Source organism: Labeo rohita, chromosome 9 (assembly GCF_022985175.1).
Source record: "Labeo rohita strain BAU-BD-2019 chromosome 9, IGBB_LRoh.1.0, whole genome shotgun sequence".
Classification (NCBI taxonomy): Eukaryota; Metazoa; Chordata; class Actinopteri; order Cypriniformes; family Cyprinidae; genus Labeo; species Labeo rohita.
Genome location: NC_066877.1, coordinates 15252918 through 15280565, shown reverse-complemented (window position 1 = coordinate 15280565; position 27648 = coordinate 15252918). Strand labels below are relative to the sequence as shown.

The window sequence follows — 27648 nt, the reverse complement described above, 5'->3', positions numbered from 1 at the left end:
GAGCTAATTATTAGGAAACCTTCGTCATTTGTTTTGTCAGTGAAATGTTACATTAAGGTCTTATTTTGTTTAATACATTAGTTAACATGAACTACGAGCTATATTATAGTTTATTCATATTAAAAACGTTTTAAAATCAGATGTCATATCTGGTAACATTTGTTAATACACTTTGAACTAACATACAGACAGAGCTGGATAGATTACTAACAAACTGTAATTCGTTACTGATTCCAAATCGCATGACAAAAATTGTAGTTAGTAACGCAATCCTTTAAATTACACATTTTAGTTAATATAATCAGACTACTTCTACATTACTTTTAGATTACTTATGACCTATCTTGTTTATCACATTGATTTAAATTGAATAATTTTGTATCATTTGGACTTAGAAACATAGAAATATAGAAACATGGTTAACCATTAATTCAAGTAAAATCAGTGTGTTCATCAGTAGTTGCTACAATACAGTGTTGGGAAGGTTAATTTGGAAAAGTAATAGGTTACAGATTACAAATTACTTGATTTAAAATGTAATAAGTAGTGTAACTTTTCAATTACTTTATTATTAGACATGAAACACTGATTTGAGTTGAAATATTTGGACAAAGCTTTTATGAAGAAATCAGTTGCTAGCAAATGGCAAGTTCAAACTAGACATTTTAGGGATACAGTGCAGTCATACCAGTTTTCTTACACAACATTTCACCACATAAATAATTAAGTAGTAGTACTAGTTTGTTAGTTATCTTATAATCCATTACAATGTACAAAAAAAATATATATATATGCCAGCAGCTGCGTTTGTGTGAAACAATAGAGCAAGTCCACGATACCAGGATGACAGAATTAAGAAACTGTACACATAATACTGAATTAAGCTTTAATATTTTATTAGCTAACAAAACGCAAAGCTTCCGACAAGAAAAATTATCAAGCATATGGCACTGACTTTTTTTTACTTATATTTTTGGGCTTTTTATGCCTTTTATTGTGATAGGACAGTAGAGAGATGACAGGAAAGAGCTGGGAGGAGAGAGGGGAGCGGGATCGGCAAAGGATCTCGAACGGGATTCGAACTCGGGTCACCGTGAGCGCAGTTGTGCTATATGTCATAACAAGATCATAATATAAATAACATCATAACAAGAAATAGCTATGATACTGGGTTTGAAATCAAATGTTTGCATAGTTATGACAGAAAACACTAGCATCTAACACTGCCTTGGAAAAAAACAATCTTAAAAAATAAAGTTTATGCATAAACCCAAATAGGAAATAAAACAGTTATCAAATAAGCATGTGTCCTATTCTGTGTCCTGAACTCCTGAAACATTGGTGTGTAACGCCAAGCCAGCAGAGGGAGCTCTCACCCTAGGACTGCCTGCACGCTCCCTCTGCTGCTTCTACTGCTGCTTCCTGTTTGGGACTATATAAAGACTGACCATGTGCTCTATACTTTGCGAAGTATTGCCAGTTGAACCTGCCTTACCGAGTGTTGTCAATTACTCTGTTGGATTACCTGTTGCTGTCTTGCTTTGTTTCTGGTTCTTGAGTTTACGGATTACCCCTGTCGGATTTGGTTGCTGTATTGGACTGTCTTCTCGGTATTCGACCCACTGCCTGTGTTTTCACTCTGCTGTTTGGATTACGTTTATGTTTTGGACTGATTTTCTGGTTACTGACCCTCTGCCCGTTTCATCGTGTATGTTTGCTGTTGTTTTTAATAAACTTCTGCAACTGGATTCTAACACCGCCTCAGCGTCCACGTTACAGAATACTCCGCCTCCCATGAATCCAGCGGAAGTTGCTAATACACGTTCAACTATGGACCCAGCAGATCGTCTTATCCATCTCCGACAAGGTAACCGTCCAATCGAGGACTACGTGTCCGACTTCTGTGAACTGTGCTATCAGGTGAACTTCAATGACACATCTCTTAAAGATCTTTTCCGTTTTGGTTTATGCAAGGACATTTCATATTTGATGCCACGCAATACCCCACATTGGACTCTTGAAAATTACATAGATCTTGCACTCCGGTTAAGCGGTTCATCTTTCACTGTTGGGATTGCGGACGAGGGACCCCGCAATCCCGCAGTAACCACCACACCACAGCCAGCTCAAGTCACGTCCACCAAGCCAAAGCCTGTTCACGTCATGCCTGCCAAGCCAAAGCCTGCTCAGGCCACGTCCACCAAGTCAAAGCCAGTTCCAGTCACATCCACCAAGTCAAGGTCTGCTAACGTCACGTCTGCCAAGCCACAGTCTGATCACGCCACGCCTGCCGCTCCAGGGCCTGCTCACGCCATGCCTGCCGCTCCAGGGCCTGCTCACGCCATGCCTGCCGCTCCAGGGCCTGCTCACGCCATGCCTGCCGCTCCAGGGCCTGCTCACGCCATGCCTGCCGCTCCAGGGCCTGCTCACGCCATGCCTGCCGCTCCAGGGCCTGCTCACGCCATGCCTGCCGCTCCAGGGCCTGCTCACGCCATGCCTGCCGCTCCAGGGCCTGCTCACGCCATGCCTGCCGCTCCAGGGCCTGCTCACGCCATGCCTGCCGCTCCAGGGCCTGCTCACGCCATGCCTGCCGCTCCAGGGCCTTCTCATGCCATTCCAGAGTCTGCACCTGTCATGGCCGCCCGTCCAGAGTCTGCACCTGTCATGGCCGCCCGTCCAGAGTCTGCACCTGTCATGGCCGCCCGTCCAGAGTCTGCACCTGTCATGGCCGCCCGTCCAGAGTCTGCACCTGTCATGGCCGCCCGTCCAGAGTCTGCACCTGTCATGGCCGCCCGTCCAGAGTCTGCACCTGTCATGGCCGCCATCCCAGAGCCAGTCCACAAGATGGCCGCCATCCCAGAGCCTCTCCACAAGATGGTCGCTGTCTCCAAGTCACGCTACATGATGACCCACGTGCTGGACTCATCCCTAATGGCTGTATGGGCAGCTAAGATGGCGCTCCCTCATGTCACGGCAGCTAACCCTGATTCAAGTCAAACTGCAGAGCCAAGTCAAGCTGCAGAGCCAAGTCCAGCTGCAGAGCCATCTTCAGAGTCAGGTCAAGTTGCAGCTGTGTCTCCTGTGTCAAGTCAAGCTACAGCTGCTGCTCCAGGGTCAAAAGCTTCCAAGTCCAGTCGAGTTTCAGGGTCAAGTCAAGTTTCCAAGTCCAGTCAGGCTTCCAAGTCAAGTCCAGTTCCAGGGTCAAGTCAAGCAACCGAGTCAAGTCAAGCAACCGAGTCAAGTCAAGCCAAAGCTACTGTTCTCCACGACTCGAGCCATGTCGTTCCTGAGTCGAGCCATGTCGTTCCTGAGTCGAGCCATGTCGTTCCTGAGTCGAGCCATGTCGTTCTGAGTCGAGCCATGTCGTTCCTGAGTCGAGCCATGTCGTTCCTGAGTCGAGCCATGTCGTTCCTGAGTCGAGCCATGTCGTTCCTGAGTCGAGCCATGTCGTTCCTGAGTCGAGCCATGTCGTTCCTGAGTCGAGCCATGTCGTTCCTGAGTCGAGCCATGTCGTTCCTGAGTCGAGCCATGTCGTTCCTGAGTCGAGCCATGTCGTTCCTGAGTCGAGCCATGTCGTTCCTGAGTCGAGCCATGTCGTTCCTGAGTCGAGCCATGTCGTTCCTGAGTCGAGCCATGTCGTTCCTGAGTCGAGCCATGTCGTTCCTGAGTCGAGCCATGTCGTTCCTGAGTCGAGCCATGTCGTTCCTGAGTCGAGCCATGTCGTTCCTGAGTCGAGCCATGTCGTTCCTGAGTCGAGCCATGTCATGTCCTGAGTCGAGCCATGTCGTTCCTGAGTCGAGCCATGTCGTTCCTGAGTCGAGCCATGTCGTTCCTGAGTCCATGTCGTTCCTGCCATGTCGTTCCTGAGTCGAGCCATGTCGTTCCTGAGTCGAGCCATGTCGTTCCTGAGTCGAGCCATGTCGCAGCAGATCTTCACAAGTCAAGTCAAATTGCTGCTGTCTTCCCTGTGCCAAGCCACGTCACAGTTGATCTCCATGAGCCAAGTCAAGTTGCTGCTGTCGTCCATGAGCCAAGCCAAGCCACGGTTGTTCTTCATGAGCCAAGTCAAGTTGCTGCTGTTGTTCCTGAGCCAAACCAAGCCACAGTTGATCTTCATGAACCAGGTCAAGCCACGGCAGAACTCCCTGTGTCAAGTCAGGCCACGGCAGGCCTCCCTGAGTCAAGTCAAGTCACGGCAGACCTCCATGAATCAAGTCAAGAAACCGTTGTTCTATCAAAACCTCACCAGATCCCCTTTGACCTTCTCAAACCACCTCATATATCAGCTGACGTCGCAGAGCCCACGCTCCCAAGCCACGCAGAGCCCACGCTCCCAAACCACGCAGTGTCCACATTCCCATGCCACAAGTCCATAACATCCACACCCTCGAGGTCAACAGACATCCCACTACCTACTGTGCTACCTGTAATGGCCATCGCCATTTTCAGTGTGTGGGCTGCACACTGTGCTCCAGAGGCCTCGCCTGTCCACGAGTCTACGCCAGGGGCCTCTTCTGTCAAAGGGTCTGCGCCAATGCCCCCAGAAGTGGCAGCTCCGGCTGCAGAACCTCCTAAAGGGGCGGCGTTTCCCCACGGACTCTCTGCCTGTCCTGTCACGGCCATGAAGGCCATTGATAATTTCCCTGCCACACCTGCCCAAGCATCTGCGCCCATGCCCCCAGAGGTGTCAGCGCAAGCTGTAGATCCTCTTATGGGGGCGGCGTCCCAAGATGAACTCTCTGCCTGTCATGCCACGGCCAAGGAGATTGTTTGGGTGCACACCGCTCTGCTATGCATGTCATTAGGCCCACTATGGATAACTCTACTCCTGTGTGCTCTACCTGCCCTGCAATGGCTCCTTGTTCTGCCTGCTCTGCCTGCCTCGCCATGGCTTCTTGTTCTGCCTGCTCTGCCTGCCTCGCCATGGCTCCCTGCTCTACCTGTTCTGCCTGCCCCACCATGGTCCCCTACTCTGCCATTGCTCCACGGCCCAGGCCCTCCAGTACTTCACAGTCTACTACTGCTCCACGGCCAAGGTCCTCCAAGGTTCCACTGTCTGTCACAGCTCCATGGTCCTGGTCCTCCAAGGTTCCACTGCCTGCTATTGCGCCATGGCCCAGGCCCTCCAGTGTCTCACGGTCTGCCACAGCTCCACGGCCCAGGTCCTCTGAGGTTCCACTGTCTGCCACAGCTCTACGGTCCAGGTCCTCCAGTGCTTCACTGTCTGTCCCTGCTCCACGATCCAGGCCCACCTGCTCTACATGGACCTGGCCCTCCATCCCACCCCCTGTTTTGCCTCTGTTCCCCCACCCACCTGGACTGTTGTTGTTGTTTTGAGCGCCAGGAGTCGCTCCTAGGGGGGGGGGGGGATTCTGTAACGCCAAGCCAGCAGAGGGAGCTCTCACCCTAGGACTGCCTGCACGCTCCCTCTGCTGCTTCTACTGCTGCTTCCTGTTTGGGACTATATAAAGACTGACCATGTGCTCTATACTTTGCGAAGTATTGCCAGTTGAACCTGCCTTACCGAGCGTTGTCAATTACTCTGTTGGATTACCTGTTGCTGTCTTGCTTTGTTTCTGGTTCTTGAGTTTACGGATTACCCCTGTCAGATTTGGTTGCTGTATTGGACTGTCTTCTCGGTATTCGACCCACTGCCTGTGTTTTCACTCTGCTGTTTGGATTACGTTTATGTTTTGGACTGATTTTCTGGTTACTGACCCTCTGCCCGTTTCATCGTGTATGTTTGCTGTTGTTTTTAATAAACTTCTGCAACTGGATTCTAACACCGCCTCAGCGTCCACGTTACATGGTGTCTCATTTTAGAGCAGCCAATGCAATTTAAAAGAAGTCAGTTAAATCTGTAAGTGGGGGTGGGTGTGTGAAAATTCAGATGTAATCCCCTTTGTAATCACTGACATTTTTCAAAAGTAACTGTAATTTAATTACTTTTTTTTTTTTTTTTTTTTTCAGTAACTGTAACTAATTACAATTACATTTATTTTGTAATTAAATTACGTAATTCCGTTACATGTAACTAGTTACTCCCCAACACTGCTACAATATTGAAACACTTGAAATGATTTCTGTAAATCCAGTGGTCAAATGCTGTGTCGCCACCTGACTAGTGACTTCTGTGTGAACGTCCACAAAACTGGAAGACTTTCTTACTGTATATAAGTGGTAGGCTATTTTAGAAAAGAACATTTAAAAGATGAAAAAGACGAATTAGGTGTAAATAATACGTAATCATGTAATCCACAAAAACTCTAGTCTGATCTAATTACAAGCACTTAATTTTTAAAATCTGATTACATAATCCAGATTACATGTAATCAGTTACTACTCAACTCTGTACAAACAATAAACAATTGCATTTTTATTAACTAACATTTACAAATGTATGCAAAGAATAAAGGCATTTATGTACATTCTTTGCAGACTGCAAAGCTAAACAGCAAAGCATATATTAAAAGTATTTATTCTTTGCATGTATTTGTAAATTTACAAATATATGCAAAGAATAAATAGTACAAAAAAAACTGAAGCAGTTCTCAACTAAGGCCTGGGACCCACTAGGGGGCCACAGAGCCTTAATAATTAAAATGCTAAATCTGCTAAAAATGCATAGCTGTAACATACATCATATTTCTTGCTTTGAATAATTTTACATGCACTGTTAAACAATCTTCAGACACATTTGTCTTTTTTCACTGCCATGGTCAAAAACTTCATGTTATGTTTCAGTTGAAGAGAGTTGTAGGATCAAGTATACATGTGTTTCTTTAACATCAGGCACTTTTATATCCCAGGGGTTTAGCTTTATTAACAGATTTCATCTTATTTTTTTTAGTTGTATGATAGTTGCATTAAAACACTGCGATACATTTAATCCACGGTTGGACATTATTTAATAGAAAAACTAGTGAGAGTGTGAAAACTGTTTTATGAGTTTATTTTTTAAATGTTCACAGGCCTATACACCTAAATTTGTGATTATTAATAGCTTTAATATTGATTAAAGAAATAAAAAAACATTAAAAAATTACACAGTTGTGGGTTTGGGTGTATTAAAGAAGTGAGTTTGGTGCCTTAAACATTGGTCAAAAGAAAGCATCAGTGTGATTGTCAAAGAGCTGAGAGGAGTTCACAGCAATGTACTGCAGCCGAAAACCTCCGCCCGTCACAGAGGAATCAGAAAGAAACTTCAAAGTCATGACGTTGCCTGTGCAAGAGATAATATAAAAACAGAGAGAGATCTTCTAAAAATCTATTTAAAGGGATAATTCACCCAAAAATGAAAACTCTGTCTTTAATTACTCACTCTCATGTCTTTCCAAATCAGTAAGACCTTTGTTCATCTTCAGAACACAAATTAACATATTTTTGATGAAATCAGAGAGGTACTCTCAATAATGGCGGCGGACTGTCCCGGGAGTGAAGAAATTGTTGAATAAAGTATTTTTTTTTTCCTAGCGCAAAAAAGTATTTTTGTAGCTTCATTAAACTACAGTTGAACCACTGATGTCACATGGACTATTTTAATGATGTCCTTACTACCTTTCTGTGCCTTGAACCGTGCCTTGGTAGTTGTGTTGCTGTCTATGCAGGGTGAGAAAGCTCTCGAATTTCATCAAAAATATCTTAATTTGTGTTCTGAAGATGAATGGTCTTACGGGTTTGAAACGACATGAGGGTGAGTAATTAATGACAGAATTTTCATTTTTAGGTGTAATATCCCTTTAAGAACACATTCAAATACATTAAATCAATGTCTTGTCCAAGAAAAAGAATCTTTTGAAATTAAAATTTCTGCAGCAACATACCTGTACTTATAAAGTCCTCTGGAAGTTCATCACCACAGAATCTATCCAGAACAGACACAGATTTACTGAATTATTTTTGAAGCAAATTCAAAAAAATGTCAGAACTCTCAGAAGCAATAAAAAACGGAACGTAAAGTACATTGGTGAATACAACAAAACGTCTGTTATTTACCTCCCAACAAAGCCTGAAATATCATCATAGCTGTCATAGATCTCTAGGTAATCACTGAGGCAAGCTGTGTCCTCCTCAATGTCAAAGTCTAGAAAGTGCAGGCGGATTCGTTGGCCGTAGCGCACACGAATGTGCCAGTGGCAAATTTGCTCATCCTGGTAGTCCTCTGGATAACCAGGAGAATCTAAAACCTTCTCCTGATCTGTGTGCACTCCTCCACACTCCTTTGCTGAAAAGACAGTACAAAAGGTGTACAAATTAATGCATGCACAAAATAAGGGGGTCAGTCTGACTACACCATACATTAGTTTGAATCATGTTTCATGTCTTCATGTGTACCAGAAGGATAAAAGTGAGTCAGAGGGATATGAGCACTATGCTTATGCAGACAATAACAAATCCTGTGGTTTGAGTGGGTACTCAGTGACAGAAACATCTGGTGCCCTGCCCTGAATGAGGTAGTGACTGGATACTATATAGAAAACTACATTTAGACTTTTTTTTTTTATTAAGAACGACAACCCACCTCCTTTGCACTGTATTGCACCAAATATCTATCTATTGCAATCTCAAAATTAAACTTTGAGGCAAGGCTTTGTTTAACTAATATTCAAAATAAACTATTAAGAGTTTCATCAGATGAGATGATGGTCAGGTCATAATGACTCCTTATATGTAATTATGAGCTTACTTTGTGCACCACATCTCTTATTTAGAAGTAGAATACAAAAGTGTGTTCAGAAATGTCAACATGAAACACTGTGGTCATCATTTACTCTTTGACTTCTCTTTGAGATCACTGTTGACTCAAGTTCTCCACAGGGAAAATTTCTTTCAGTAGGTCATTACAAATCAGGGGAAAAAAGTCGGTCACAAACTCAGCTGGGTCTCTGGTAATGCATTACCACACCTTGTAAAACTTTCACGGGGCTTCGTTTAGATTATTCACTTTATTAGACTCTTCCATATTCATAGAAAAGAACAGCCAGAGAAAACAAGCAGACATTTTCCAAGAAATGTAAATTTTTTCTACATGCAACTTATTATGATTAATGTCCTATGCTGAGATTCACTGTCCTCTTTTACTGCCCATCTGTCATTGTGTGTAATAAAACACCCGTCACTTTTTTCTCCAACATTTAGTCATGGTTGTCCTTATCCAGACCACAAGTTATCCCACCCTTATATTTTAGAGACCGATGAGTGCCTGAATTACAATATACAATAACTGCCTTTAACCTGTGGAGATATATCATTTACTACAATGCTAATTCCTTCGTTTGAGGCAACTCACTCTGGAGAGCGTTTAAAGGAAATTTTACAAACCTATCAATTGTGCAACTACTTTGTCTACATTTTCCAAATCTTTCAACGGATGACTAAAATCCACCCAGGATTGCTTAACTGCCATTTCTCAAACTCACCCTCAGGGTTGTAGCAGTAGACATCCCATCTCTCACTTTTGTTGAGCCGGTATCCGTAATCAATGATTCCAATCTTTCCAAAGCCGCAGTTGGCGCCAGCTTTAACAATCGGATAGCCCACACGTCCTTTGTCAAACCATCCAGCCGCACACACATGAAACCCTGTGGGAGAATGACAATTACTGTGATATTGTGGAATATCTGGTATTATGAAGAAGCATCATTCATAAAATACTATTTTAACTTAATGACCAATAATGTTTAAAATACCCAGTAAAAATGTGATTTTAACAGTAAAAGACTGTAAAAATGCTACAGTGAAAACCTGTTAATTGGTCAACAGTAAGTTTCCATACTATATTTGGTAAATAACTGTATTACACTTAACGTAAATTTACAGTACAATACTGTTAAAATTACATTTTTGGAAGTGGAAAAAGTCATTGTATAATTTACAGTGACACACTTCATATTTTATGTTTTTTTTTTTCATTGAAATAACTGTTTCTTCATAGTTTTTTTTTATCACTTGTGTACATTTTATCTTACATCTAATGTTGTTAAATGAATGTTTATCACATTATTTTATCATTTTATCATGTGTGTTACCGTTATGGTGTTTAGTATTTGTGTGAATGACATTGTGTGCACCTTTAAAGGGGTCATCGGATGCTAAGTTCACTTTTTCATGTTGTTTGAACATTAATGTGTTTTGGCAGTGTATGTACAAATCTACCCTATAATAATAAAAATCCATGCAGTGGTTTTTAATTAATCTGTAAAAATACTATCCCCTTTTTCAAACTGAGCCGTTCTCAGATGCCTGTCGGTGTGGCGTCACACCCACAGAGGCCGCTCCCCTCATCATTTATTGGGTATTTGCAATTGGGAAGTGGCTGTCCCAAACCCTAACCACTAAATTTCAACTTATGAAAATAATTTTGAAATAATTCTTGCATTTTATTTCATTGTTGTTCTTAAAAACTAAAAATCTTTTTCATTTTTTAAAAAAGTGAAGTTAAAAAAAAAAAAAATTGTAAATCAAGAAACTTTATGTAAAAAATGTGTCCCGCATTTTCATGTCACTACCGAAACACTGTACGTTTTAGTTCATTGGCTGAGACTGATTTTAACTACACCCCTACATTTATGATCAGGAAATATTTATGTGTGTCTCTCTCTAACAGCTACATGTTTTAAGATAAATGTGTTCAAAAGTATAAAAAATCTGTGTGTAACTTTAAAGAGCGTCACTACCGAACAACATTTTTCTATAATTAAACAATCTTTTGGGAGTTTTTCCATAACATTTAGTTTTTATATGTGTATAACTGTTCAGAACTGTGCAAGCTAACCATGTGCTGATTAGCACCTTTGAGCTATAGGTTCAAAAGTATCTAAATTTGTCACTGCTGAAACAGTCACAACCGAAATATTTGTTCAAGTTTCTTTTTTTGTGTGTTATTCCATAAATTTGCCACTACCATAACAGTCATGACTGAAACAGTCATACCAAAACATTGTTTCAGTAGTGACAAAAGGAAACACATAATGCTTTACTTGGGGGAAATAAATAAACTTTTAATACAGTTATGCAATTTGTAGTATTTTAGTATGTTTTAGGAGTGCTTTAGTATGTGAGTTAAAATTTGGTGATGTGATGTGATTGCTACCAAGCATTACTGTCATTACCGAAAATGTGATGTCACGACCAAAAAATGGGATGTTTTGTCAAAAAGAAAGTATACTGAATTATCAGCTAAGCTGTTATGATAGTGTTTGTTTCAGTGAATATTCAAACTAATGAATCCTTAAATTTGAAATCAGTATGATCAACGTTTTGCTTTTTACGAATTCAAAATACGACAAATCTCAAAAATCACACTTGAAGTATTGTTAAAACTGTAACTGTTTTTATTTTTTTTTCTCTCTGAAAACTTATTAATAATGAGAATTAACTGCACAATTACTATAAATGTGTACCTTGGATATTATACAATTTGCATACATACAAAATTTGCTGAAAATGTTTTTTAAAGACGTTTCCAACTCTGACTTTTACCCAGTTCTGTAGAATGTAGAAATTATATCAGTTAATGAAATACGTTTTTTAATTGTGAATTTAAGTTCGGCGTGTAAAACCTAAAATGTTACTACCATATTTTTTTTACGGTGAAGTTCTGGCAACCACAGCTGTTCGTATTTTACCATAAATTTCATCACTATTCTAATATGAATTTTGTTAGCTATTTAATTATAAAAAAGTAGCTCATTTCTTTGTTCTCAGGGTTCATATTACTATATTCACAGTATTTCACAAACAGGTTCTGTTTTGACTGAATATCAAATGTTCTCCATGAAAAAAAACTAATAATTGAAGGAAATCTGTCTTTAAGGAATAAGGAATAAAGGGATAAGGAATAAAGGGCTCTTGTGCTCTGAGGAGCCATGGGCACCATTTAAAAGCTGCAAACAGATGAAACATGAAAGCCAAGCGGACCTCCAACATAGAGTGCCACAAGCCTGAACTAGCCACTAACACATCAGAGCTCATGTCTGGAACAAATTCACTCTTACTGCAAAGAAAAGAAGTAATTTTACAAGAAAACAGGTGTTACTTCTCAGGCAACACATGACAATGACTTTTACAGTTTAAACATAACACTGGGTGGCACTGAGGAAGGTTTATAACTTTTGTTTATATGATGTGCGCAAATATATTTGTGAGAACGCTGATCATCATTCTGCTTGCTGATTGATTCAGATGTAGTTTAAAATTGTTTCTGATTGTTTATTGTAATACAACAAAGGCTATTAATTATGATCCAAGTTGCAGCTGTTCAGCTTTCAGCACTTACAGTATGCTGTATTAGCCAGACCCTCCATTACTGTTTCAAATGGCAACTGATCGAAGTGAGATTTGTGTGATACAAACCAATTCGGCGAGCAGTCTCCAGTTGATCATATGTAGCAAGAGTACCCCCCTCGTATTTGCACACAGCCTTGGCTTCCTTGTACGTCAGTTGATATCTTCCCTTGCGAGATTCACGGTGGTAAACTCCAGCTGCTTGCTCTGTGAGGAAAGAGAATTTGGCAACACTATCAGCTTCGAGGACTCACGTGGAGTTATCTGGGTCTGTTCAGTGTCTCAGAACAACAACTCTACTCAAATTACGTCAGACCTAAAACAGGAAATTTATTTTAGAGGGTATTACCCAACATACATGTTTTACTGTGCAGGCCATTGAACACAAAAGGGACAAATACAATGTACATTCAGTTGCTGCTGGTAAAATCACTAAACCAGATCTTGCCTGTTTTGAGTGCTTTCTGCTGCTCACAGAACATCATGCTGCTTTGCAGTTGTTTTCAAGCACGCATGCATAACCTTCAAGAAGTCGGATCCTGTCTCAAATGAGTTATAAGCCAATGTTTTTACTGTGTTGGCTTCGAACATCAGAACACTGCAACCATTAGTGAGCTCCAAACATGTCTCTGAGAACAGCTCTAAATGAGAGAGTCATTTGAAGCATGAATGTAGCTAAACACTGGAGCTTATTTAAGTGTTTTCAGATGTGTAGTGCTGGTCAAGCCACTATGCCACCATAAGTAAATAAATCAAGTTGTTTACAGTATGGCAAATATACAGGGACTTTCAGGGGGATACAGTAAGGTTTTTTTTTAAAGTACCTTTACATATCCAATACATTTTAGGCTCTATGTACAGTAGGCCTAAATAAAAGGTTAATTTTCAAAACGTCAGTTACTTATGTTTTTTAGATAAACTACATTTGTTACTTGCACACTACCAGTCAACAGTTTTTTTTTATGTTTTTTTTAAAAGAAGTCTCTTCTGCGCACCAAGCCTGCATTTATTTGATCCAAAGTACAGCAAAAACAGTAACATTCAGAAATATTATTCTATTTAAAATAACTGTTTTCTATCTGCATATATTTTAAAATGTAATTCATTCCTGTGATTCCAAAGCTGATTTTTTTAGCATCATTATTCCAGTCACATGATCCTTCAGAAATCATTATAATATTCTGATTCACTAATTCGCTACATTTATTATTATTATTGTTATTATGCTAAAAACAGCTGAGTAGAATTTTTTCAGGTTTCTCTGACAAATAGAAAGTTTAGAAGAACAACATTTATCTGAAATAGAAATCTTTCATAATATTATAAATGTCTTTATCATCATTTTTGATCAATTTAAAGCATCCTTGCTAAATTTTTCTTATATTATGTATTTTGGATCAAATAAATGCAGGTTTCAAGAGAAGAAGTGAATTCTTTAAAAAACATTAAAATCTCACTGTTCAAAATCTTTTGACTGGTAGTGTATGTACATTTATGATAAACTGAACTGAAATTAGAGAAATTAGAAAATTTATTTCTAATAAAAGTTCTATAATTACTGAAATGTTTGAAGACTCTGCTGAAAACTAAATGTACTGACATATGTGACCCTGGACCACACAATGACATATGTGACCCTGGACCACAAAACCAGTCTTAAGTCACTGGGGTATATTTGTAGCAATAGCCAAAAATACATTGTATGGGTCAAAATTATTGATTTTTATTTTATGCCAAAAATCATGAGGACATTAAGTAAAGATCATGTTCCATGAAGATATTTTGTAAATTTCCTACTGTAAATATATCAAAACTTAATTTCTAATTAGTAATATGCATTGTTATGAACTTCATTTGGACAACTTAAAGGCAATTTTCTCAATATTTAGATTTTTTTGCACCCTCAGATTCCAGATATTCAAATAGTTGTATCTTGACCAAATATTTTCCTATCATTACAAACTATACAATCAATGGAAAGCTTATTTACTCAGCTTTCAGATGATGTATTAATCTCAATTTTGAAAAATTGACCCTTATGACTGGTTTTGTGGTCCAGGGTCACATATTGTTTTGACTTTCTTTGTGGCATTCAACTCGTACTATTTTGCTCTATCATTCACACTAATTTTTCATTTAATTTATTTAAAAGTTTAAAGGGAACCACAGAAAGCTACAACTAAAACACTGGAAAACATGGGTTTTTATAGTGGGAAATAGTTAAATGCTTATATATCTAATCTTTCATGTGTCCTGTTATTATCAAACAACCCAAATCTACAGAGAAATGGCAGTGGGTTTCTTGGACCATGCTGAAAGTGTAGTGGGGTGCCGTGGGGTAAGTTGCAGTACACCGTAACAGAATGAAGTAATTTCCCTGTGTTTACAAGGTCCCTTTAGACCAGCTGCACTGTCAGACTTCACAAAGCAATAAATATGCCTCTCTTGTCTGTGGGTCCAAAGTGAAATGCACAAAACACACATATTCAGTTATGACAATCCAACATAATAGTAGACTATAACATGTAAACCCTGTTGAATAGTAAATTAAAGACTGTGCTTTTTAAAACCATTGTACAAGGAGGAAAAAAATCCAAAATAAACAACAACAAAAACATAAATTAGTAATTTTAAAATATTCTAGTCCATGTAATAGTCATGTATAAATAATTCTACTAATACAGTGGTTTGGATCAACACACTAGTGAGAATAACTGAAATAATTACCCAGCCAGATGGAGTTGTGCAGTATTCCATTCTTGTAACCCCAAGCTTCAGCCTCCTTCAGCACAAAAATAACGGCGAATACTACAGTTAACACCCGCATTTCTCTCACTCGGTAGTTCATGCAGATGTTAGCGCAGCTGTCACGCAATGAACTGTGCACATCATGCGCAAGCCAAGTTTAAATGATTTTCCTGCCTACTAGACTCTGTTACGTGTGGTCTGACGTGTGATTTCAGTAAATGATGACGATTGTGCAAAAGGGTTGGATCGGGGAAGACCCCAGTGCCGTGTACTGCTATAAGGTAAGCTTATTATGCGGATACTACTTACCAAATGAATAAATTAATAGACACGAAATATTGATTTGAGTCTGAAAAAAACAGATTTACATCTGCTTAAAGGGATAGTTCACCCAAAATTAAAATTCTGTCGTCATTTATGCTCACCCCCGTATGGAATTCCGTTTCCGCCACTAAATCATTTTTTAAAAAAAAGATAATTGCGACTTTTTATCTCACAGTTCTGTCTTTTTTCTCGGGACTGCGTGATACAAACTTACAAACTCGCAATTCTGACTTTTTTTTCCTCAGAATTGTGAGATCGCAAAAAAAAAAAAAAAATCGCAACGTCTACTTTTGAGGGGAAAAGACTGATATGTTCTCAGCGAGTTTACATCTCACAATTGTAATTTAATTAGTTGCAATAGAGGGTTTGCACTTACGTCACGATTTGGTCAGTTACCCAGATGCGCAGCCATATTGATACTCGAAGGTAAACAACAGCATTGATTGCACAGTTAATGTACTACTGAATGCACTGTTCTGCTCTAAACCACAGAAAAAAAACCGTGTGGAACCTGCCAAATCATATAGAGAAGGACTTAATAAGCAGGAAGGGCGCAATATTTTGGCAAACTAAGGTTAATAGGTATTAAAGATATATACAAGCAGTATTAATTAGGATGTTAGCCTAATATTTCACCTACCTGGCCAGCAATGATAAGAACAAACACGAATATTGTCAAGATTGTTGCCCTGGAAATCCTGGTTCAGTTTGGCCAACCACAGACGCCTTTTGTTCCTCAGACAGTTTTTGCACTCTTCTCCCTTTGTTATAACTTTTAGTAGTCTATAGTACTCCAAATGTTTTTCCTGGTCTGACTGAATACTAAAACCCCAAACATGACAATGATTGATCATTTTCAGCAACAGAAATCAGCAAAATATGTGAGTTTTGTTCAGTTCAGTGGCATTGTTTACGTTCAGTGCCGCCAATATGGCTGATTGATGATGATGTCACGAAAAGACTATATTGCGTGTTATAGAGTCAGAATTGTGAGATGTAAACCCCTAGTTCTGAGAAAAAGGCCTTTATCTTATCCCTTTAAAAAGGTTTATCTCAGAATTGTGAGTTTATATCTCTTCTTACTTTATGTAAGAAGACTTTATGTCTATATCACGCAATTCTGAGAAAAAAAGGCAGATTTGCGAGTTTATATCTCGCAATTTTGACTTTGTAATTTGCAATTTCGAGTTCATATCACGCTGACTTCATTTCTCACAATTCTGACTTTAGAACTTGCAAGTTTATATTTTACAATTCTAAGACAAAAGTCATAATTGTGACTTTGTATCACGCAATTCTGAGAAAAAAAGGTCAGGATTATGAGATCGCAATTACCTTTTTTCAATTTTTTTTTGCTTCCATACCCTTATTTCGTTCTAACTCTACAGCCTATTAATTTCTTTCTTCTGTGAAGTATAATCTATATATATATATATATATATATAACAAATGATATTTTGAAGAATGTTAGTAACAAACAGTTTTTTGTTATCAAAATATAGGCTATTCTTTAATATTCCACACATGAAACAAAGTCATACAGGTTTTGAACGACATAAGGGTGAGTAAATGATGTCAGAGTGTTTATGAGCTTTCCTCTTGAATGAATGTGAAGAAAAGCATTTTTGTTTATTTTAATAGATGGATAATAATATACAGGTGCATCTCAATAAATTAGAGTCTTTGGTTCTTTTAATTGTGATGATTTTGGCTAACATTTAATAAAAACCCACCAATTCACTATCTAAAGTTAGAATACTTCATAAGACCAATAAAAAAACAATTTTAGTGAATTGTTGGCCTTCTGGAAAGTATGTTCATTTACTGCATATATACTCAGTACTTGGCAGGGGCTCTTTTTGCTTTAATTACTGCCTCAATTCGGCGTGGCATGGAGGTGATCAGTCTGTGGCACTGCTGAGGTTGTATGGAAGCCCAGGTTTCTTTGACAGTGGCCTTCGGCTCATCTGCATTTTTTGGTCACTTGTTTCTCATTTTCCTCTTGACAGTACCCCATAGATTCTCTATGGGGTTCAGGTCTGGTGAGTTTGCTGGCCAGTCAAGCGCACCAACACCATGGTCATTTAACCAACTTTTGGTGCTTTTGGCAGGAAAATGAAATCAACATCTTTAAAAAGCTGGTCAGCAGAAGGAAGCATGAAGTGCTTTAAAATTTCTTGGTAAATGGGTGCAGTGACTTCAAAAAACACAGTGGACCAACACCAGCAGATGACATTGCACCCCAAATCATCACAGACTGTGGAAACATAACACTGGACTTCAAGCAACTTGGGCTATGAGCTTCTCCACCCTTCCTCCAGACTCAAGGACCTTGGTTTCCAAATGAAATAGAAAACTTGCTCTCATCTGAAAAGAGGACTACAGTCCACTTCTTCATCTCCTTAGCCCAGGTAAGACGCCTCTGACGTTGTCTGTGGTTCAGGAGTGGCTTAACAAGAGGAATACAACAACTGTAGTCAAAATCCTTGTGTGTGGTGGCTCTTGAAGCCTTGACCCCAGCCTCAGTCCATTCTTTGTGAAGTCCACCCAAATTCTTGAATCGAATTTGCTTGACAAGCCTCTCAAGGCTGCGGTTCTCTCGGTTGGTTGTGCATCTTTTTCTACCACTCAACTTTCTGTTAACATGCTTGGATGCAGCACTCTGTGAACAGCCAGCTTCTTTGGCAATGAATGTTTGTGGCTTACCCTCCTTGTGAAGGGTGTCAATGATTGTCTTCTGGACAACTGTCAGAGCAGCAGTCTTCCCCATGATGGTGTAGCCTAGTGAACCAAACTGAGACACCATTTTGAAGGCTTTGCAGGTGTTTTGAGTTGATTAGCTGATTGGCATGTCACCATATTCTAATTTGTTGAGTGAATTGGTGGGTTTTTGTTAAATGTGCCAAAATCATCACAATTAAAAGAACCAAAGACTTAAACTACTTTAGTCTGTGTGCACTGAATTTATTTAATACACCAGTTTCACAATTTGAGTTGAATTACTGAAATAAATGAACTTTTCCACGACATTCTAATTTATTGAGATGCACCTTTATATAAAGCTACAAACTGATCAATGATCTCAAAAAGGTGATCAAATTACAATATGACTATTCAAAAATAATTAACCATTTTAAAAATAAGATGTTACATTTAAAAATACGTAATTAAGATCTCTGGGACCCCAAGCATAAAAACAAATCAATCTTAGCAGAAACTAACTGACTTGAACTATAACTGTATTCTTTAACTGCATTCATTCATTTTTAAATTGGAACTTATTTTTGCAACATAGACAGTCCAGAATAATTGCTAGCAGATTTCACCAAAATAACATCCGATCTTTGGTGCTCTGATGTAAATTTAAGAGGTGTTGAGTCACCCACTCAGTTAAACAGTCCTGCCTACTACATGAATTAAAAAAACGTTTATTTTCATCACCCCTCTCATGATTTCATGCCATACACTAACCTCTAACAATGTCCAGCTCACTCTGTGGTTTTATACAGTCACTTTCTAGTCTGTAAATCTATGATGTGCTTACACACCCTGGAAGACACATTGTGAAAACTGCCAAAGAAAAGTTCATCCAAGAACTTTTGAGACATTTATCTGTCTTATTGTGTAGTAAATATAATTTATAATATGGATTTTGGCATATACGGCATACTTTGTTAAAGAACTTAAAATAAAGCAATTATTAGATCACTCCATTAGATGATTTCATTGTGAACAGAGTGTGCATCACATTTAACCTGCCCTACTTTATTACTCCCAGATTAACAGTTTCCAGGGCTGGGATTTACTACGTGCATCTAGCGAGGTTGTAACTCTTTCCTTAGAGTAGCAGTTGAACTGTGTCAAAATATACAGGATATGACTTAAACACTACCATCTGCTTGTTTGTGAACAACACAGCTATGACACACAAACAAACATATGTCGAGAGCTGGTCTCAGTCTCCAGTTCACATTTAGTCATTGTGCCTTTGACTTGCTCAACCTTGTATTCTGGAATAGAGAAGCAGAATTTCATACAGTGACATATAATTCCATGACTTCACATTCTGCCTGAGTCTACACCATACTGAGGTGGTATAAACCACAGAGACATACCAACCAATACACCCAAACCTAGATTCTTTCTCCTCACACACACACTTCAATTATATGAGTCACTTAGGACTCTTTCTTGTTCCTCTGCTGATTAAAGGAATAGTTCACCCAAAATGAAAAATCTGTCATAATGTTCTAAACATGAAGTTAATATACGCTGCAGTTTAAAAGTTAGTTTGGGATCAGTAAGATTTTTTTTTTTAAAAGAAGTTTCTTATGCTCATCAAGGCTGCGTTTATTTGATCAAAAATAGAGAAAGCAATTTTATATTGTGAAATATTATTACGATGTAAAATAACGCTTTTCTATTTTAATATACATTAAAATCTAATGTGATCAAGTCTGAATTTTCAGCATCATTATTCCAGTCTTCAGTGTCACATGATTCTTCAGAATCATTCTAATGCTGATTTATTTTCAGTGTTGAAAACAGTTTTGCTGCTTGATATTTTGTTGGAACCTGTGATACTTTTTTTCAGGATTCTTTGATAAATAAAATATTAAAAAGATCAGCATTTATATAAAATAAAAATCTTTTCTAACAATATACTCTACTGTTTAAAAGTCTGGGGTCAGTCAATTTTTTATTCTTTCTTAACCCTTGTGCATCAAAAAAAGTTACACATAGGTCTGTAGTGGACTAAAATGTCCATGTCATAAAAATGTCATAAAAATGTGAAGCTTGGGAGCACAGACTTAAGTTTGATGTCATTTTAAAGAGGACCCATTACTGATGAAGTAGAATAAAAAAAGTTACAGAGGTTTAAGTTTATGAAAATACTTTTATATAAAGCGTATTTTATATTTTATATAAAATATATATTTTATAAAACATGTTGAACTCTAAACCTGCTAGAAGATCAAAGCCATAAGTCTAAACAAGTTTTGTTCCAAATTTGAGGTTGATATCTCAAAAAATGAGTTTTCAGAAAGATTTTGTTTGGACGCAGTACTTTTTTTTCCCTATAAGATGCCAGCAAAACTCAGCTGGTGCACACAGTGGTTGGATTTGTGATTTGCAGTAGAGTTTTTCTCTCACAAATATTACAAGAACACACACACAGTTTTTTTTATGACACATATACAAACCACACTCTGACATCCATACCAACACACCCACACAATTATAGCTGAATTATTAATTGGCTCTATAATTTGCAGAAGCAAAAAACAGGAATAAAGCAAGAATTTGCTTTATAGGCCAAACCTGAAAAAAATGGCACCATCTAGGAAAAAATAGTAAAAAATTAAATTTTAAAGCCTTGCCAACAGAATGAAAGCCTCCTAAGAAAAACTGCATAATTTTACAGTTAAATGGCACTGCGATTAAAAATAGCAGTTTTAGTGGGTTTCATTGGGGACATTTTTGTCCAAAAGGTGCTGAGAGGAACTATTTTTTGTACCTAGTGCATATAAATTTGAAGCTTGGGAGCTTGGGAGTTAAGTTTGGTCTCATTTTAAAGAAGACCCATGGCAGATTATTGTTGAAGTAAAAAAAGTTTAAAAATTGAAACAAACAAACAAAAAAAAAAAAAAAAAAAAAAGTTATAGAGGTTTAAGTTTATGAAAATTCTTTTTGAACAATATTTTATATAAAATATATATTTTATGAAACATGTTGAACTCTAAACCTGCTAGAAAATAAAGCCATGAATCTAAAAAAGCTATGTTCCAAATTTTGATATCTCAAAAAATTAGCTTTCAGGAAGATTTTGTTTGGACGCAGTACCAAATTTTCCCCATAGGATGCTAGCAAAACTCAGCTGGTGCACACATGGATTTGTGATTTGCAGTAGAATTTTTCTCTCTCAAATATTACAAGAACACACACACATTTTTTTTTATGACACACATACAAACCACACTCTGACATCCATACCAACACACCCACACAATTATAGCTGCATTATTTATCCAATTGGCTCTAGAATTTGCAGAAGCAGAAAACAGGAATAAAGCGAGTATTTGCTTTATTGGCCAAACCTGAAAAAAATCTAGTACCATCTGGTAAAAAAAAAAATAATTTTGAAGCCTTGCCAACAGAATGAATGTCTGTTAACAAAAATAGCATCATTTTACAGTTGAATGGCACTGTGATTAAAAATAGCAGTTTTAATGGCTTTCAATGGGGACATTTTTGTCCAAAAGGTGCTGAGTGTAACAATTTAGTGCAAAATAGATTTATTAAAGGAAATGGAGGTGAAATAGTAAAATTCCAATAAAAATATACACATGTGGCAAAATGTATGCAGCTGACAATAACACGTGAAATGATCACAAAAAACAAGTCTGAAAAGGACAAAAATGTCCAAAAGGTTGCACAAGGGTTAATTTGAAAGAAATAATTACTTTTATTCGGTAAGGTTGTGTTAAATTTGTGATAGCAAAGACTTATACTGTTAGAAAATATTTATATTTTAAATAAATGCTGTTCTTTTTAACTTTTTATTCATCAAAGAATCCTGAAAAAAGTCAGCATATTAGAATGATTTCTGAAGGTTCATGTGACACTTATGACTGGAGTAATCGCTGATGAAAATTCAGCTTTGCATCATTTTGCAACATTACTGTTTTTTCTGTATTTTTAATCAAATGAGTGCAGCCTTGATGAGCATAAGAAACATAGGACTTACTGATTCCAAACATTTGAACGGCAGTGTATGTCTTCAGAAAATCTGCAATACAGAACATTAATTATATTGACTACTCTTATTGTATTTTATGTTATTTTTGTATTTATTTATTTAAATAAATCCTACCACACTTGGAGCACTAATACCAGCATAATGACACTGGATGTGTGTGAACATGCACGATCAACTTCATCCAGTAGATGGTGCTACAGGACAGAGCACTGTGTCCGTGGCGCACATTTCTTAGATATTTACCTTCATAAACAAAATAAATTACTGCATAGGATAATAATCTGTTCCCTAGGAAATTGCTTTTCTGTCTTGTTTTTTAAAAAGGGTTCTTTTATTCGTTTAAGTTACAAACGTAGTATCACTGGTTACTGCAATTATTTATGTCCAAAAGATGGAAGTATTATCAAAACTGTCTATATATCGACGTGAAGTCAACTAGACTTTGATCAGTCTGGTTCATTTTTTAAAGTCCAAAACAAACTCCAGAATTTAAAAAAATCTGGACACTTGATGTTAGTACCTGTGTGATCATTCAACGTTACAAAGTAAATAATGTTTGCAGGACATACAGTACATAGCAGCATGCCTTCTTGGGTTCTGCATATGATAATGAAAGAATACCGGCATACAAAGGGTGGTCTTGTGAAAAAGAAATGTTACTGACAAAGATCAGACGCTCGAGCCTAAATAACAGACTCATAATTATACACATGATTGTTTATGGATAAACATACTGTACTCTGCCACCCGTATAAAACTCTCCTGTACAGTAGACCCCAGTTTACAAAAACATTTGCATCACAAATGATTCACCAGCAGAGCTGAACAAATGCAGCTATCCACCTTAATTCTCAACAGTACATAAGCCTATGGGCGAGACTTCCGGTTCATTAGCCGTTATAGGAAAATAACGAGAAGAATTAACAACGTGCAGTAAACGGTAAAACTGTTTGCACTACAAACAACTGTGTTCATAATTAAGATAATACATTAAAATAATAAGACACATTAATTTGCAATATCAAGCAGCAAAACAAGGTTTTGTACAGATAAAAATAGCTTGATGCGAATGAAAGCCGAAGCCACACCCATAATGGCTGTGCCCGCCAGTGTTGCCAAGTCCGCGTTTTTTTCGCACTGTTACTTTAACACTGTTGCCGACAAAAAAAACATCTATTTTATCCCCCAGAACGCCATTTTTAATGGGGGACCCATCCCCATTGGACTATTTTTGAGTAGCAATTGGGTGCATTTTGTTGTGAAAACCTTGCAAACCTGGCACCCACTCCTACAGGAGAAAATAAGGTGGATTGTTACTGTCTCCAAGGTTGACAAAAAAGCCTATGTGTGAATGTTAATATGGGCACTGTGCATCACAATCAGCATTTGATGATAATAAAAAAAGCTTAATGCTTTGGCCAAAGCTCTATACACTAACTTTATATTCCATCTCTGAACACAGTCAGTCAATCAGTCAGAGACACAGACTCATTAGGTGAGTAAGACCAGATAAATGAAGCAGGATAGAGTAAGTCTGGGTAACAGTCCTGCCGGACATACCTTGCATTCCAGTAAGGCTCAACATTCACAGTTATCAAGTCTCCCTGGAAATGAAGGACACTGCTCCTAAAAAAGACACATTTGGCATGACGCATATCGCCTCTGTTTAGTTATAGTAGAGGGTTTACCCTTGTGTCACGATTTGGTCAGTTACCCGGATACGTGGCCATATTGGTGGATTGCACGGTTAATGTACCACTGAATATGTTGTTCTGCTAATTTATGCTGTCTGAACCATGGAAAAAATGTGTGGAAGCTGCTAAATCACATAGAGAAGGATTTAGTAAGCAGGAAAGGGTGCAATATTTTGACAAACTAAAGTTAATAGGTGGTAAAGATATGTACAAACAGTATTATTAAGATATTAGCCTAATATTTCACCTACCTGACTGGGTATTATAAGAATAAACACGAATGTTGTCAAGATTCTTGCCTTGGAAATCCAGGTTGAGTTTGACCAACCACAAGCGCCTTTTGCTCCTCAGAAAGTTTTTTGCACTGCACTCCTTGAACTTTTGGCAGTCTTTAGTACTCCAAATGTTTTTCCAGGTCCGACCAATTACTACAGCTCAAAACATGACAATAATTGACCATTTTCAGCAGCAATAATCAGCAAAATATGCAAGTTTCATTTGGTTCAGTGGCACTGTTTACATTCAGTGCCACCAATTGATGACGCGTTGTTAAAACATTCTATATATCTTTGCATGGCAGGGATAAATTACATTTTAAAATATATTTCAATAGAAAACCCTATAAATAGAAAAGTGGTTGTGCAAAAAAACATTTTTTTGATCCAAAGAGAATTGTGCTTTACTGCCTGTATAAACAAATAATGTCATCACTGTCACTGACTAATTTATTTAGTGACCTAAAATAGTTCAGAATCTATTTTGCTTCATAACTTGTGCTTAAAAATGTTAAAATTCCTAAGACTGCCTGTTTATTTGACAGAAATGAGGAATAAATTAAGTGAAAAGGAGAGATTTCGTGACAGGGCAGAAGATCAGGGCTTCACAGTTGCTGTTCAGTGCCTAATGACTCAAATCAGACATTACACCTAACACACAAACCTACTTTCCCTTCCTGTATTCAGAGCTGTGTACTTGACTTCACTTCTGTCTGAATGTTCTGGCTGTTGATCCTGGCTCACAGCTCTGGAGGAAAACAGCATTTTAGTTCATCGAACTCTGGGAACGTGTGATTTACGAGCAAACCACAGGGCTGACATCCCAACTGGGAAGAACCACTGGAGTTCCTTGCACATATTTGCGTTTCTACATGCAAACCTTAAGTCTCATCTCAAAATGTCAGCCTGTGTTGTGTGGCAAGAGAGCAAGGAAATAGTGGCAGTGTGATCACATAGTGGTAATATCTGATTTAGAGAAGGGTTTAAATTTAACACGCAAACTTTCACAGCAAAAAACTTCTGCATGCATGGAAAAACTGAAAATGTAATGCATGCGTTTGATTGGACTGATAACAGACCACCCACCAGACCTGCTAAAATACTCTGTAAGATGTCTTAGAGACATAGTCTCACGTGGTTAAAGCACAGTAAAGCAGCACGGTTTTCAACTATGTTCAGAAGGCGTGTGCACTTTCCCCATCGCAAACACAGCTGCTCTCTGTAACTGAACCTGAGACCTTTGACACATCACCAAACACACACTCACAATGGCTGATTTATACTCCCAATCTTCCTCGCTGCAGGTAAAAAAGCCCTTCTGCACCACATACACACCTTTGAAGCTTAAATCAAGCTGCCTTCACAGGAGCCACAGGAGAATATGACAAATAAACGGTACTAAGCAAACTTTAGCCCATTAAGCCCCTCGCCCACTCCAGGTGCACGGCTGTCTTAGATCAAGGGTTTCTGTCACCTAGTTGCAGTATTAAGTCAGATTTTCTGGTCGGCTTACAGAAGGGTGGCTGTGTCATTCCCTGCTGTGCTGACATGTTGTTAAGAAGATTATAAGTATGTTTGAAAGTTCTAGTTTTTTTACTTGAGCTTCAGTCTTTGTCTGTCCAAATGTACATGACTAAATGTGTAACTGAATTCTTGAAGGATTAATTACATGTTGCATATCACGTCTGTCTGCATGTCATTAAGCAGAGATACTGATCGCATGATCTACGTCTGTTAGTCTAATGTTGAAATGGTCAATTTTGTTATTCTGTGTAAATTGTGGAACTATTATATTCAGATTCTGCTGTTGTCTTCTAGTCTTACTGACTTTGTTACATGTCTCACTGTTGTTTCCTGAAGAAACTGTTGTTTTTATCCATTGCTATGTGATGTCATAGCATAATTGATAATCATAGCATACCCTGGTAAAAAAAAAACAGCATATGTAGGTAGGTGTGTTTTGATGCTGGGATGTTGGTTAGGTATGTTTTGGTGCTGGTTTAAGCTGGTGCTGGTCCTTGACCAGCAACATGACCAACATAAACCAGCAAAGGACCAGCTTAAACCAGCATCAAAACATACCTAACCAGCATCCCAGCATCAAAACCTGCCTACCAGCATATGCTGTTTTTTTCACCAGGGTAGTCATAGCATAATTCATAATTGATAAACTGACTCAACACTGAACCAGGGTTTAGAATTAACGACGGCTTGTGAAACAAATGCCAGCAAAATGAACAAATATGCCCCATAAATTCAGGACAAACGGACAAAAATGTCAATTCGCGGAATTGCACTTAGATTCGCTCACACTGCATCAGCTTTTACGCACTGTTACGCACTGCAGCGCTGAACCTGAACCAATCAAACGCGTTTCTGTTGAACTTTTTAGGAATGCATTGGCCAATCAGAGGCGTTTAGATTAATCAGCGCTGAAATCGCTAGAGTTGCGTGCGAATTCCCTCCTCATAAACAGCACAGTGCAGCGCTGTAGTGATTGTAATAGAGGTTTTACACAACTTGTACTAGACTTAGCGAATGTCATGGACCGACACGTTTTTTTTTTTTATAAAGCTAAAATGTGACGTGCCCAGTACGAAACAAAATAAAGAGCAGTGATCTACAATAATGATTTTTGTCATAATATTGCAGCCCTATGAGATGTAGTTTGGATAACTGATTCAGTTATTTTCCCATTTAATACTGTGAAGCTGCCTTAAAACAATCTTTATTGTATAAAGCACTATATAAACAGTTCATTTGAATTGAAAGGCCCATAGTAATGCACATTTTGTGCTTTTACAGTTTTTTATTGTCTTTTGATTTTATCTGTATTCCACAAGTTGTACATTTTAAAAATTCCTAGTATTAACCTCAAAACTGATCCTCAAAATTTACTTTTGATTTCAGTGTTTTAAACCGCATTACACAACACAAAATCAGAAAGTATCCTTTTCACGACACAAAATAAGTGTTTTATCCATGTAAACATTTCATTCACAGCAACTGCCTTTTTATAATGCTATTACCATCAAATTTTTCATTTGCATCTCTCCTTATTCAGACTAATGTCTGTTCGTTTCACGCATTTCTAGAGATATAGATTCTGTAGAACTGGTTTGCAATTTCTAAAATGGATAACTAAATATAATGAATTATTGTTACAGTAAAAGCAAATTTAATCAGATAATAGCCACAGTGCTCAAAATGTGTTTGTGTAAGAGAAATAGAGAGATTCGCAATTTGTGATAAATCTAAAGTTCTGTCATAAAACTCTAGACGGTGCAGTCTGATAGGTCTAACTCAGTCTGACATAATGACATCACTTGGTTCATTTTTTTTTCTTCTGCTCAACATTAAAATACTTGGCTAGTGTTTCCTGTAGGAGTTGCAATGTGATTCAGAAACCCATCACCTTCCCCAGCTCCACCTGTATAGACCTGTACAGGGTGATTTCATGTATGTTATATAGGCGGGGTTATTTTTTATATACGTTATATGTGCAGCAGCATGTTTCGGTACTCACTCAGACGCGACAGCGTAGCATCTATTCCACCAAGAC

At 38.2% G+C, this 27648-nt stretch overlaps 1 protein-coding gene across 1 annotated transcript; it reads right to left on the bottom strand.

Annotated features, from left to right (window-relative positions):
- Positions 1–6935: 6935 nt before the first annotated feature.
- tnfaip6 (tumor necrosis factor, alpha-induced protein 6) lies at positions 6936–15222 on the bottom strand. The gene is made up of 6 exons (XM_051118412.1): positions 15013–15222; positions 12355–12492; positions 9420–9581; positions 7996–8224; positions 7824–7864; positions 6936–7222 (listed from the first exon to the last, which is right to left on the bottom strand). Exons 1-6 carry the CDS (start codon positions 15131–15133, stop codon positions 7101–7103), a joined length of 813 nt encoding a protein of 270 aa, XP_050974369.1. The 5' UTR covers positions 15134–15222; the 3' UTR covers positions 6936–7100.
- Positions 15223–27648: the final 12426 nt, after the last annotated feature.